The sequence below is a fragment of the Aptenodytes forsteri genome, unplaced genomic scaffold (genome assembly GCF_000699145.1).
Source record: "Aptenodytes forsteri isolate BGI_AS27 unplaced genomic scaffold, ASM69914v1 Scaffold193, whole genome shotgun sequence".
In the NCBI taxonomy this organism is placed as follows: domain Eukaryota; kingdom Metazoa; phylum Chordata; class Aves; order Sphenisciformes; family Spheniscidae; genus Aptenodytes; species Aptenodytes forsteri.
In genome coordinates, this window is record NW_008795405.1 from 5,346,801 (window position 1) to 5,361,638 (window position 14,838).

General features: G+C 36.9%; 1 protein-coding gene across 1 annotated transcript in view; it reads right to left on the minus strand.

The window, feature by feature from the left end:
* Positions 1-924: 924 nt before the first annotated feature.
* The window catches only part of SEL1L (SEL1L ERAD E3 ligase adaptor subunit), a 41,207-nt gene continuing 27,293 nt past the window's right edge, over positions 925-14,838 (minus strand). The window contains exons 17-23 of the mRNA XM_009280937.2: positions 14,237-14,324; positions 13,831-13,979; positions 13,118-13,283; positions 11,447-11,521; positions 10,151-10,323; positions 6,386-6,514; positions 925-4,964 (exon numbers count right to left, since the gene is read on the minus strand). Of these exons, the coding sequence (XP_009279212.1) occupies positions 4,761-4,964; positions 6,386-6,514; positions 10,151-10,323; positions 11,447-11,521; positions 13,118-13,283; positions 13,831-13,979; positions 14,237-14,324 (984 nt within the window). The 3' untranslated portion in view covers positions 925-4,760. The remainder of the gene's footprint in view (positions 4,965-6,385; positions 6,515-10,150; positions 10,324-11,446; positions 11,522-13,117; positions 13,284-13,830; positions 13,980-14,236; positions 14,325-14,838) is intronic.

Consider the following 14,838-nt stretch of genomic DNA (forward strand, 5'->3'; position numbering starts at 1 on the left):
CCACATTTATATATCTGGTACTCTATTCCCACCACAGAAAATAACTCACTATTGACTACAGGCTACAAGTAAAATCAGGTATCTACACTTCTGACCCAACCTCACTTGAGCATATCAGCAATCACATCTCAAGCCACGGGCTCTTTTGGAAGGTGAGGGATGACCTCACTAAACTTGAGCTACATCAGTCAGACTCAAGCTGGTTTTAGTACCAGCAGTTCTGTTTCCTACCTGCAACAAGTGCTATTAGCAGCAGCAGACAACATGGGAAGCCTCTGAATACTTCAGAAAACTATGTAACTTGGGCTGATGCCCCAGACAGTTCACCTATGGATGCCTTCCATAGCCATTATCATTGCTCCCTCACTCTCCTTACTTTCCTTCTCCCCAATTGTTTTCTTTCACATTAGTAAGCACATTGGAAAGCAAACCAACATAATACATTTACGAGGGAAGACTCGGTCTCAACAGGTGGAGCCTGAAGAGATGAGTGGGTCAAAAAAGGCCTGAAAAGCAAGCAAACTTAGCAGCTTGGAGTAGTCCCTCCCCCAGTATCTGTTTCTAGTCACTGTATTATCCCTGTATCAGTACTGAAAATGCAATAGTAATCCTAAATTACCGGTCACTATTCTCAAATCACACAGCAGTTCTGTGTCTGCCACACGCAGTACAGATGCTGTATACGCTGAAGAAAGGGTCACACACATACACTCACACAGCGGGCAAGTTTCTAGCACAGCTGAAGATACAATGCATAGTTTTCTATTCCCCTTTCTATGGCCCTCCTAAATTCACAGATTTTTTTTTTTGGAGGAGGAATAGAAGTGAAAGAAGTGTGAGTATACTTATAGGGAAGGATGCATTTAGCAGTGGCATATATCAGTGCATACAACTAACAATTGACATCCTCTGTTATCATAACCACTGTGAACACTGATGGTAACCACACAGGTGGTATCTTTATTTCACAAGATTAAAGATACAGTACAAAATGAATCTGTACATCTTTCTATTAACAGAATTTGTTTACATAATTATATTACATTTGACCAGCCTTTATACTGATTTTAAATACAAAATAAATTTACAAAACTCCTACAAGACCCTTTAAAGAACTGCAGCTGATAAAAACAAAGGGTTCCCCCCAATAGTCCCTATTTGCCATATGCATTTGCAGTAGTTCAAATCAAACTAAATATTTTTAGTTTAATATTCTCTGAAACAAAAATAGAATTTCAGTTCATTGTTGCCTATCTAAAAAGGAAGCAACTTGCAAAGGTGAGCGTGATCCCCTTTTATAGGCCTAAACTAGCATATAATAGGTGGAAACTAGATAATGCATAGTCTTAAAAAGTCCTTTCACAATCCATGTTTTAATTCTTCTCCAAAAAGAATAACATTTGATAGTTTTTGGGTTTTGTTTTTTTGTTTTTTTACTTTAATAAGAGTAGCTGACTTACGGAAGATGACTAAAAAGCGAGTAAAACTGTCTCATAAGTCTCATTGGGATGTTTGTATCAAAGGCCTTTTCTACTACATTGTCCCATGATGGACAATATGAAGCAAGGAAAATTATTTCAACAGACAGCTCTGGGACAAGTTTCACCAAGGATGAACCAGAATCCTGTTTTCTCAATAGTTCAGCGTTTCTTTCAACCAGCAAGAACAGCTAGTGTGTTTGATTAATAATTTGAGATGCATAACAATGTTTTCCCCTGTATCTTTCCACAGTTTTCCTACATATAAAACTCCCATCAACAACAGTTACTGCTCTGTAGTTCCATTCTCGGTGTGGGGAGAGAAGAGTGTATATCCGGGAAGGTCAAATAGGCAGACTCCAGCCTACGTTACTACAGACCAAGAATACAATTTTTCCGTTCAAAGCATGCTGAACATACCCAGAAAGGCTTCTCTTAAATCAAGTTTCCCTTCTAAAATACTCCTGCATATAAACTGTAGGACAACCTGTGTGCTACCAAAAGGGAGTAGTACTTCACTGCAGTAAACTGAGCAACTCAGCTCCTTTAGGAAAAAAGCTGCTCAATAAACTGAGTGCACAAGAAACATACCACTAGCAAGAGTTAAGTATACTTCCCTCAAAATGCAAGTTTCAGAACAGAGTAGCAAGGGATTGTCACAAAAACTTGTGATGTTGTAGACAACTGATTTGGAAAACTTATTAATTTCTTTAATCCCTGAGTTAACTCGCCATTACTTATGGTAAGTACCTTTTCACTACTACCACTTCATTCAAATGAATGTCATCTGAAAAATTTAGTGGTAGTAATTTGGTGGAAGGGAAAAAAAGCAGGAGAAAGACTTCCTTATTGCTTCTTCAAAAAGCAGTTCTTTAAAGTGAAATAACTTGCTGATCTTCAATCGTTTTCTTCTGCTGATTTCTTGGATGTAAAAATGCATCAGGTTCAGTGAAAGTCGGCTATAAGACTGTCACATAGCAGCAGTGATGAGAGATTCTCATGCAAATAGGATAGAGCTTTTAGAATTCAGTTCTAATAGATCAAACAACCAAAACATTTTAATAATGTAGTAACAAAATTGTTAAACGTCCTAAGAGACCAATACCAATGAACCAATGGTATTTAACTGAAAAACATTTTCTATATAGTCTTTAATTTATTCATGCCAAGCTAAAAAGAGCTATTAAGTGACAGAGGCAAAAATACTTCAGAGGGAGTGTTCAGAAGTCACAGATATCTTAGAAAGGCAGCTGGGGAGTGCTGTACATTTTAGACACTACATTTAAGTTCAATACTGTTCCATCTGCTAATGATGATTAAGACTGAACAAGACATTCCTCTATCACATGCTGCAACCCTCCAAACTAAAATGAAAGATTTGTCGTCATATAACCAGCATAAGCATTTTGAAGTACTGAGAAGTTATACCTATATTTTAATACTAGTCATCCATGACATTTCAGTTTACAAAAGAGTGGATTGCTTATCTTCTTTCCCAAACTACAGATCTATTGTGCAGCGGTCTCCTTACAAATGTACTAAGTATGAAACCATACTAAAATCTCAATTCTAAATAAAGCGTATTGATATGTTGCTGCCAATCCACTGGAAAAGTATTTGCATGAAAGGAAGCCCTTAACCCTTTAAGCAGAACAGCTTTTGTCAGAAAGCAGCTAAAGCCTCCTCATTAGTATTTCATTCAGCTTTAAGACAGTATATTCACAGGGTTTAATGCTAGTACAGAAACAAATATTTAACTACCATTGATAAGTAAGAACAGAAACTTCCGCATTTCTTGCCTCTAAGCTACTCCCCCGCTGCTTCCCACCCCCAACCCCTGAAATTACAGTTCAATGAAAATTGTTACTAAGTGAAGATTCCTCTTGCAGTCTAAAAAACATCAGTCCACAGGTTGTATTCTTTACACTCATTAAAAGGCCTTTGCACTGACCTGGTGGTATCAAGAAGCCATAAACCATTAGTCTTCTTTCTCTTTGGATTTTCTTGTTACAAGGGATCCTCAAGATGGCACAGCCAGAGATGTTATTTTGACTTTCTCATGTATGCCAGGTTGGCAACAGCCAGAGCACTGCTGTAGTCTAATATACGATTTTTATCAGTCAGCCAAACTTTGGAGTAGCATCACTGGCGTAAGCCCATGCCCTTTTGTAGAGAGTATGCATCTTTGGAGCCCTTTTTTGTAGATGCATTAAACAGATGCATGCATGAGATACCACATACATTTCCTTCTTGCAGTGCAGATCACTTACAGGATTGTTGAAAATTAAATGCAGAACTTCCACCTCTAAAAATAAAAAAAAGAGTAAGCTAACTCACTGAGATTTCTGGCTCTGTCCTTTCTTCAGCGTCCACAATAATACTGGTGCTTTCTGCAATCTAGACTCAGCCTCTTCGTAAAAGCAAGTTTAAATAATTTAGGAACACTACCAATTTGTTATTATGTCATGAAGTATTGCAAAGTACACAGGCTCCAAAAAAAGTTTTAGAAGGATGCGAGATCTGGGTACTGTGTGGATAGTTTTCAACTGATAAGCTTTACAGACCCAATCTGTCCCAATCTGCCTCCTGGGCTACATACTGTCTGTCTGCTGAGAACTGTCTTGTCTAAGGGGAATGGAGAAAAAAAACTCAAAACAAAAAAGCACAAGTGGAGAGTGGCATGTTTGCTGGCTTAGTTTTACAGAGTTTATAAGTAATCCATGTTAAACCATCCAAGACAGCATAAAAGACCAGAGTGTAAGAAATACTAAGAAATAACAAAATAAGGATTGTAGAAATACTTGGGATGCAGATCAGAATATAAGTTCACACAGGTCTAGTCTTTTTAGAGTTTGACTATAGTTCAGCTTCTTGGACTTAAATTGGCCATAAAATTATTGTTATTACTTTTATATAGGGCGACTGCTATCAAGCAGGCAAAAACCTTCCAACGCTAGCCTTCTGCTCTCTCTAGGAGACGAAAAGGACTCTGAATAAAGAGGAACTAGATACAGCAGGCAACATTTTTGTAGTAGCACTCTTGTGTTTCCATGAAAAAAGCCATAGTGTTATTCCATTGGCACTGAAATAACATTCAGATCAGTTTCAAAAGAATTTTCTTATCCCTGAAAAAAGGCATCATTCTAAGCAGCTTTCAGACTTTTTTTTTTTTAAACTTCTTTGCGCCTCTTTTAGGGGAGGGACCGTTGATCCAAAGTCCTAAATCACAATGAAAATTGTTCCTTTTGGAAAAATCCAGTTCTTGCATTGAGGCTCTTGTTGCTATTGTGGTGGTTGATGCTCTGGTGGTGGTTCTTGTTGAGGCACAGCTGGCCGCAGTCCTGCTGGTCTGGGAATTGCCTGATGTTGCCTTTGTCTGTAAGCTATAATTGTTCCCAGAAGCAAGGCGATGATGGTCATAAGGTAAAGGTCCCACTCAGGCCCCAGCAGCTGGTCCATATCAATATGTGAAAATACCTCCCTTATCTAAGAAACAAGAAGTCCACATCATCATGTCAAAGAGCAAGAATGGGAAGTTACATTGATTTTAAATTTGACTTGTAACATTTTTCATGTACAAGCACCAGTTTTAAAACTTCAGTAGCTCTTTTCCTCTGTGAAAAAAATAGTATCACATCAGTGACATTCTTAATTTCCAGGAACAAAATGCCAATAAGACTAAGAGCCATGCTATATAGGATGAACTATTCTATTTTCTGTTCTAGAGATGAAGGTGCTTGATACGTAGCTTTGTGGCTTTCACACAAAAAGCATTAAAGCGCACAATTTAAATCAGAATGAGGTATGTAACCATACTAGTTGTCTTACAGAAAGAGGAGCAAGTACCACATACACAGAGGCAGTGAACTGATCAGTCCAGCCAAACTGGAAGCCAGCAGCAGATTACCATGAATGACAGAACATTAAGCCCCAGGATACTTACGTGGTACAATGCTGAGATTTGTGCAGGTAAGGTACAGGGAAGTTAAAGTGACTTACTGTTAGTTTTGATTGAACTGCCTTTTTATCAGACTGCCATTTGCATAAGCGTTAGCCAACACACTTTATGCTTCACTACTGTATCTGATGGTACTACAGAGTCATTGTCAATTTAAGTCTGCATCAGCAGACTTAAAACTTGGAATATCCGTGTTCTGCATACTAGCTTCTGCGAGTGCTACGCGGGTATTTGCTCAATTGATTTAGAGTATTTTGACTGTCCACTCCTGAAAGTCCCCAGCCTCAAGACTATTAAAATTTGTCAAACTTAACTGGATTGCCTGAACTTGCATTTGCTCTAAGTGGTAATAACTTCTGTACCATTTGAATTTATTAAGTAATCCAAAAGGCAGTAAGATGTCAGAATGCTGAGAAATATTTCAGACACTGCTTGGAAAGAATTCACCTAAATTCCAGGCAAGTATTTTTTCAGTGCCATCACTCAGCAGAAGCTCTGCACAAAAGCTTAACTATCTAATAAAAATAATATTTTTTCCCCATAGAAATCAAACACGACTTAAGTGGGATTGTTACAGCTGAAGATAAAACAGCATGAGAATTAGGGCTACAAAAAGTATTTCTTTTTTCCTGAACAGTGATTATGTCATTGTAATCATCTGCTTAACTTTGATAGCAGATGGTCATGGATAGGAACAGTCAAACAGGTTAGAGAAATTCTCTTCAAGGGAAGAACAGCACAGAAGAGCACTGGCTGAGCACACTTCAGTTTCACACAATTGCACAAACAAGAAATAGGAATCACAGCTTCAGTAACTTTCTTAATATGCAAGAACACAAAACACATTCAGAAGGCTCAAGTAAGACTTCTACTTAAGATTACAACTCAAGCTTCTTTTAAAAATGGAAAACACATTTGTTGTTCTTCCTTTTAATTCTGCATTACTTACATTGATTTCTCGTACATACTGCAAGGAATAAATCACTCCAAGCTTGCAAAGTGCTAGGAAGACTGGAACCTGAGCATCTGGGCTTGCTTCAGCTGCCATGTCATAGAATCGTTTTGCAAGATGAATATCCTAAAGTTAATAAAATACAAAGCTCAATTTTGAAGAACTTGAAAAATTAACCATAAAATGTAGAGCTTTTTCTGTAAGCTAATGTATACTGTCATTTGACTACAAGGTTTTTGGTCAAGTTAAACAAAAACCATTCAGTAAAACTTCCCCTTTTTTCTGATGGATGTTCACCTTTGAATAGACAAGTAAAGGGAAGCTTCGATCTGAGAATGAAGCTATTGTAACTGATGCTAGAATTGAAGCTCACAAAGAGATTAGTATTAACGTATTCAACCCATGCACTGTAAACTAAAGCACATATTGAGGTAACTCCAGTACACTCCAACATCTCCACACCACACCAAACATGAAAGACTAAGAAAACACAAGTCATAGAGGAATACACAGCAGCAACTCCTCCCAGTTACATTACAGTATGCCTGCTGCATAGTGCAGCTTCTAACCATTTCTGCACATACTCCCAAATTATATTCTACTCCTTATCCAAAACAGACATAACTTGCATTAGTGAGAGCAGCCTGGCAAAAGCATGAGCACAAACAGCCAGCAACTTCCTAGAGCTTAAATTAGCGTTCTCTTCTGTGGTAGTTGGAACAATAAGGCAACTGTAGCATGAAGAACAGAGGATACGTGTACCTGAATAGTTTAACTTTCCTTGTTTGTTTGGGGTTTTTTTTGCTCCACTTCAGATACATACTGTGCAATGTTAGGACACTTGGATACAAACTGCCTGCGTTCATTCAGTACTGTGAAGGACAGGCCTGTGCAAGACTTACCTCTGAAGTGTTCCAAGTTGGACACTTAAAATAAGAGAAATCTCCAGGACTTCATGCCACATGTTCATTTTATAATTTTATCCTGATTGTGAAATACCATAAAGATTTTCTGCTCATTGATACAGCAAAGCTTAGTTCCATAACACATGTGGAAATAACAGTATGAAAATCAACACATTATGTGAATGAGATGTACTAGCTCACACTTTAGTATTTTAATTCAATAGAACAACTCTGAATACTCCTTGAGCCTCAAAATTCTGTCTTTTGTATAACTATTTAAAAGAGTTTCCTTACCTCCTTTGTACTGTGCTAGTATCAATGTAGAAGCAGATCCTAAATCATGGCTTATTTTCATTTCTAATTAGCAAGCACTTTGTTTTGCTTATATATTGTTCACTTTCACTTGACAGACGAGAACTGTAGGAATCTGAGCTTTAACACACAAATAGCACTGAAATACTATGCCAAATCTTAAGAGAAGACCATGAGAAAATTAATTCAAGAAAATTAATTTGTTCTTATTTTGAGCAGTATATGGAAATGGTCTTCATTCTGACATGCAGGCTCAGGAATTGGACAACATTAAATCTATGAAAAGTGTGTAACAGTGTACACGTGTGAGATTCCTCAAGGGGCTTAATATTTGGCATTGACCTGGTATGAGTCTGAAAACCATCTATGTACAGGAAATATAGCTTAGAATCCTGTATGTGAGAAAGACTATTTATTCAATAAGTAAAGAGAATAAGGCAAAAGCTGTTTGGGGAAAAAAAACCAGTAAGAAATACTGTATTTATTCAGGATTATCCAGAACGAACAGTGACCTGCATTGAAGTCGTGCAGGCCACATTACTGATCATTCTCCCAAACTTTAGAGTGCTTGCAATCTTAATGATGTGGACATAGGTGGGGAGAGAGTAAGAGTACACATTCCTTTCTTCAACAGATTAAATCCCCAATTTGTTAGATACTACAGTGCTAAAGTCTTTGTATGTCTGTTCTTCCACTAGAGGCCTATGGAAGGGACTTCAGTGGTAGACATCACCTGCTACATCAGGAAGCATGATTTTAACTGTCAGTCATTGTCAGAGGTGCTCAAAATTCAGCAGTTTCAATTCTGGGAAAGGAAAGCCAAATATTCTTTTGCTTCATTCAAAACTCAGTCTTAGCCTTTTTCAGAATATCCTAGCCCAGCGCCATTTTAGTGTTATCTAGTCAGTCCTAAATCTCCATCCTCTTATCTTACAGTTGTAAAGTTTTAGGACACAGCAAGCAAAGACATTACATATTCAGAATTCCTAAGACTAGTGTTATACATGGAATTTCCTTGCTTAGACGTTCTCAGTGCTTCTTTCCCATATCTATATTAACTATCTCCACTTCCCTTGCAGTTCAACTCTTCCTTGCATAGTGGATCTGTATGAGAGGAAAGTATTATTCATCCGCATAAAGCAAGGCTGCATATGCTCATCGTGAACCCCTGTGTACTCATTTCAGCTATCTCTGTGTAGCCATCTCTGCTTCAGGTTGGAGAATACTCTGTGCAAATGACAGCATTAGGACTCATTTTTCTCAAATTCTTAGCAGTTATGCTGAACATGACGTAATAACATTTTCAAAGTTTTTACTAATTGCTCAAATTGGGCTGTTTTCAAGACAGAAGGCAAAAGAAATAAAGAAGTCCATGCCTGAAAAGTATTTTTTTTTTGTTTGTTTTTTGTTTTTTTAAAAGAAAACCTCCCAACTTTAGCACTGTTGCTTTTAGCTGCAGGCTCATTTTCAGAAGTTAGCTAGTTTTGAGGACTCAGTTAAAAAGAGAAAACAAACAGTCCTAAAATAAAATTTGAAGATAAGCTTTAGAAATAATGCTGTTTGTGTACTGGATTGTCACTTCTACAACTAGGTGAGTAAGCAGTTTTCAAATGTTGATTGCTTGCTGCTGCCAAAGTTAACAATATTGACCTAAGACTTGCCCTTCGCTGTTCTGACCTTTTGCCAAGAATTTAGGGGAAAAGAAGCAAAAATTGGTCTTTTAATGGACCAACAGAATAATTAAAAGGTGCATACCTAGACAAAAACCAAATGTTGAAGCTCACTGAAAACAAGGAAAATGAAACCATTTCTTACAGTTTCAGGTAACCCAGAAAATATTACTACATTCATACATTAATTACATGAATTAATCATACATTAAGGTAAGGTAGCTGCTCAAAATTAGTATGCAATTACTAATTACATCATTTTGACACATACAAAAACATGTTGCTCTGGATTCCGTAAGTTTTAGTTAACTCATGGACAGCAATACACCATAGGCTTCCTAGGAGAACCAGATATACTGCCTTCTTTTAAGCAATGTAGTTTGTAAAGCAAATTGTGGCCTAGCCTAATTTGAAAAACCACAGCTAATAATCACATTGTTGTTGGTGCTTATGGTTTGTTACTTGAAGATGCACAGAACTTGTTTTCAAAATGTCATGATATAGAAAATAAATTAACCAGTGTTTCAGAGGATGAGAACAATCTTGTGCTAAAATACTCTGAACCCGGAATTGATTTGCATTCATTTAATTACACTTCAAAGTCTTGAAAGCATTACTCAAGCATATGGCACTCTTTGCTAAATCTTCACAATTTTGGGCAAATAGTTTTTTCCTTGTCTAGGCCTCATTTCTTCACATAGGTAAGTGTGAAGTGGATATACTTACCCATTTGCTATTGGAGAATGTATTGGGGGACAGGCTAATTCCTACTAAGTGGTTATATAGTGCCCAAAGCCCAGTAGTGGTTACGGACTTATTCTAATATTAGTAAGTGCACTGTAATGAAGCAGACTATCAGCCTACAGCTTACTCACCTGCTTGATGCCCAATCCCTTCTCATGCATGTATCCCAGATTAAACATTGCTTGGGCACTGTGCTGTTGCTCTGATGCCAGTCGATAGTGAATAAATGCAGTTTCATAATCAACATCAGTACCAAAACCATAAAAATGGTAATCTCCAAGTTTAATTCTTGCAACAGTATATCCTATAAATCAAGACACAACAAAAAAGATAAAATAGCTAGGCAAAGAAAGCCTTTTAGTTTCATATGAAGACGCAAATAAGGACTTTAGTATTACTTTCCACAGTTTACACAAACCGTTTCTCTTCTTCCCCTCTCTCACATAAACAGCTTTTTTTTTAAATTGGGTTTAGCTCACCAAAATGCAACTGATATCTATTTTCAGGAAGTCCTGTTCCCAGTAATCCTACCAACATTTTTCTTGCTGTTTAGTGGCATCAGTTGAAAAGCTGTATAATAATGTTCATAGTCACTTACTACAGAAAAACTTTTCATTTGTTATATGGTCATTAAGGGCTTCAGCTTTGTTTTTAGAACAGAGACACCGAAAACTTGAAAAATAAAGTCTCTCATCATCATTTGGTAATTGAATACTTAACCATTCCATCCTCTCAATTTCTAACTTTCTACTAAAAGCCAAGTAGGTCTGAAGATTTTCAGACAAAACTCTTAGGCTCCATTTGCATGATACACTTGCTCTTAAGTAAAAAGCTAGTAGACAGACATTAATGTAGATGCACCTGTGTGAAAGTTAGGGACCTCACACCAAGATATTTAATGATCAAGTTTAGTTTTGCTTATTTTAGGAGATGATCACAAGCACCAGAGTTTAAACTTGGGTTGGTTGGACATCAAGACTGCATTCTTCATCACTGAGCTTTGCTTGCTTTGAATAGGAAATTGCATTTCTTATAAATGATGACAAGTACCAAAATCCTGAAGGGTACTTTGTATCTATTTTTCCAAGTGGATTTATTTTTAGAAAAGTCAGTGTAAACATTCCTAATACTGTTTAACACTGCTCTATAATCCCATATGGAATGGCAAAAGAAATGCACCGTACATTTGTGTTTTAGTCCTTTTAATCTTCAGGATTTCAGAATGGCTCAGAACTGCAAGCATATTGCAATGACATTATAGCTAACAGTAGAATAAAGAACAGCAACTACCCTATGTGGAATATAACTAATGTTGAACAGAAGGAGGTAAGCTTTCCCTCCTTCCATGTTTTTTTATGAAAGAGGAAATCAAACATTAATGGCTCTACTAAAAATAAACTACTTGGAATTGTGAGGTACAGACATACCTTGAGAAGCTGCTCTGTTCCAGTGAAGCAAAGCTCGAGGATAGGTTTCATTTTCTCCTACTATGCTAGCTTCTTCTAGAGAAGAAAGTAATTCAGTTAAATAGGAGCATGGTATACGCACACAAGACCACAAAACCCCCCCATGCTTATATTCAGTCTGCTGAAATGAATTAAAAACTTGAAGTCATCTGTGCTATAGCACAAACAAGATTGAACCCATCTGAAGCTTATCAAAACCCCTTTCATTTATATGGTCTTTCCATATATCTGCCCACGTAAGAGCTAGGAACAAACTGTATCATTTCACCCTGAAATATTGCTTACCAAGCGTGTCTCCCACTCCTGCTCTAGGAGATTCTGAAGCATACTTGAGGAATGCCAGAAGATGCAAGTCTTAAGAGCACACAATTCAGGCTCTGACAAAGGGGCACTCAAATACAAGGCTAAAGTATAAGCTATTTTAGTTTGACCATCAAAAAAACAAGACTCAAGTAAAACGAAGACTTAAACTCATTAACTAGCCGGAGACTGCATATTTTACACAGCAGTGCTACAGTTACTTCAGAACAGAATTTATTTTACTTGTCCATGTCATAAATTGAAGGTTGCTGAAGTATCAGAATTCAGACAGTTCAAAGGATTTATAACTTTTTTCACTTCTAGTATAAGTATGGTTTCAGCTATACTATCTCACAGTTGACATACAGCTTTTTCTGTACAAAGTGTATAAAATAATTTTCAATTCATCTCCAGTCAAGATGCAGATAGATCTGAGTAATGACAATCAGAATTTTAACACGGGGAAAGATGCTGTTTCTTTGCAAGAATGCACTCCCAGCCAAGACTGTCATTGCTGTAGCTTATCTAAAGATGAGTCACTAAGGCACCTTTGAAAAACATTAACCGGAAATTAAGATGTTAGATTAGCCTATCGGCCACCAATAGCTGATTTTTATATTAAAATACAAAGCCCTAAAGCTGGTAATGAGACATTTAGATTTCTGGATTTAAGATCCAGAAAAGTTTAAAATACTGGGGTTTGTAGTTTCTAGAAAGATTTGTCACTTGTACTTCCATTGTTTCCCTATGACCTCAAACTCTAAGAAATCCAAGTTCTAGCCATCTAGTTGCACTAAGAGACCTGGGACAAGTTTTTTCAAATTTAACACAACCAACTGCCCAGCTCTTCATCCCTGCTATGAGTAAAGTTGCAAAAAAAATCTGAAAAAAGTGCTGAGAAAAGACATTACAAGATAAAGAACAAAGGAAACTGAAGCTTGTACACATAGTAAAGGCCAGAGGTAAAACTAATGCAATTCCTACACTTTATAGATTTAAAAATAAAATGTTAAGGCTGTGTTTAGGAAGTCCAGGGAAGAAAATTTTCAGCACTGTCGAAGTTTCTAAAGCATTCTCTCCCTATCCCATTTTTTAAATCCCCTAAGTCAGAATTTGAGTGTACTCTAACTTTTAGGCCAGAGAGCTATCCTTAGAGGTGAAAATTAAAACTGACTCCTGCTCTTCCCACTGGAAAGCAAAGAGGACAAGATTCTCACTGAAGTTCTAACTGAACAAGAGCTATGTAATTTTGCCTCTAGCATTCTACTAAATGGGCTACTGCAGGCCAACTCAAAAAAAAAAAAACCTTTCAGTACAAATTCAGGTCCTTACTCTGATCAAGTATGAAAGCAGCATTGCTTTGTGCAACTTCGTAGCCTTGTTCTGCCAGAAGAAGATATTGAACCACAGCAGAATTTGAATCACCATCTTTATAGCTGTTGTAGGCAGTCATCAGTCTTTCAGACCAACGCCCCCGTTCGCATACATTCTTAAACAACTACAGATGAAAAAAAGAGGGAGAAGACTGGTTAACAAGAACTTCAGAAATTCAGGTTTTGCAAGAGGTAAACCTTTAACATTCAAATGCCTGTTCAAAATATTTACATTTCACAGGAAAAACCTTGATAGACGAACTCACTGCTTAAGACAGGCGTACTTTAAGATACAGGTTACTAAGAAAAGACATGCCAAGATGCTTACTCAGAATTATTCTTAATATCAGCTTTTTTGTTACACTTAAACCCATGTCTAAATGAAGAATGCAGTACTTGCAAAAATACTGATGTTTGCTTTGTATTACATTCTTTTGATTTTCTTCAGTGAATAAAGCAGATACAAATTTGCCATATCAACATAAAAAAAAAAAGATTTTTCTCATGAGATACAAAGGAGTTTGGTAACATATCACTCTTCCTTTTGATAGCCTTGCCTCTGCAGTCACCAGTGGATTTTAGCTAACACAGATTTCCTATATAAGCTGACGTGGTTATATCCAACCTTTTGCAAGTCAGTATTATTTGACCTTTGTAAATAGATGACCTTACCTCAACAGCAGTATGACAGGATCGCATCACTCCAGTGCCAGTAGCATGCATCTGAGCCAGATTATAAAAAGCCAGAATATGGCCACCCTGGGAGGCCAAGTTAAAATATTTTAAAGCTTGTTTATAGTCTCTCTTGACTCCAATGCCATCTAAAAGAAAGAATAAGTCATTGCTATTCATTCCTCTTTAAAAGGAATATTGTATGAAATACAGTATGTTTTTACTCTTTAAAATTATTAAAGAAAAACGTTATGAAAGTGTTAGAAAAAAACAGAATAAAATATAAATTCAGTGCAGTAAGACCACTCTACATGCAGTATATCTACGCTTCTAATGCCACCTAGTGAACAATTACTGAAAGGGCAGATATTTAGACCCGGCAAACCATCATTTTGATGCCACTTACTGTAATACATGGAACCTAGTTGAAGTTGTCCATCAACCCATCCCTGTTCTGCAGCCTTCTGGAAATATTTCAGTGCTAGCTCATAGTTCTGCAGGAAGATTTGGTCCAGTCATTAGAGCCTTGCAATACACCACAATTTAAGTAAAGAAAGAAAATATGCGTGCATGTGTAAGTGCATGGACATATCTATATTACAGAAAAATTACAGCGAGATGTTCTAATGTGAAAATATTCACCTGGTCAAGGTTTGGAAACAAAAAATGAAATAGCCTACAATGATATTAGCGTGTCTTAAATCTGTAGCTATCTCAAAGCTGGCATCCATATATAGCATTGCTATGAATAGTTATGCTTAACAGAACAGGTGCCCTGTTACGTTTCTAGAACAATTATTTAACTTATTTCCTCAACTTTGGGCTAATTCAACCTTTGAATATCTGTTTGCATAGCTAAATACAAAACATTTGACAAGAAACCTTCTTGTGGGAAAAGCAACAAGGCAAATGAACTAATTAGAAGCTTCAGTGTGTTCCACTAATTAAAAGTTTCAAAGTGTTCCTCCACTCTCACAAGATACACAAAATGGGGACAGTTAGGATTTG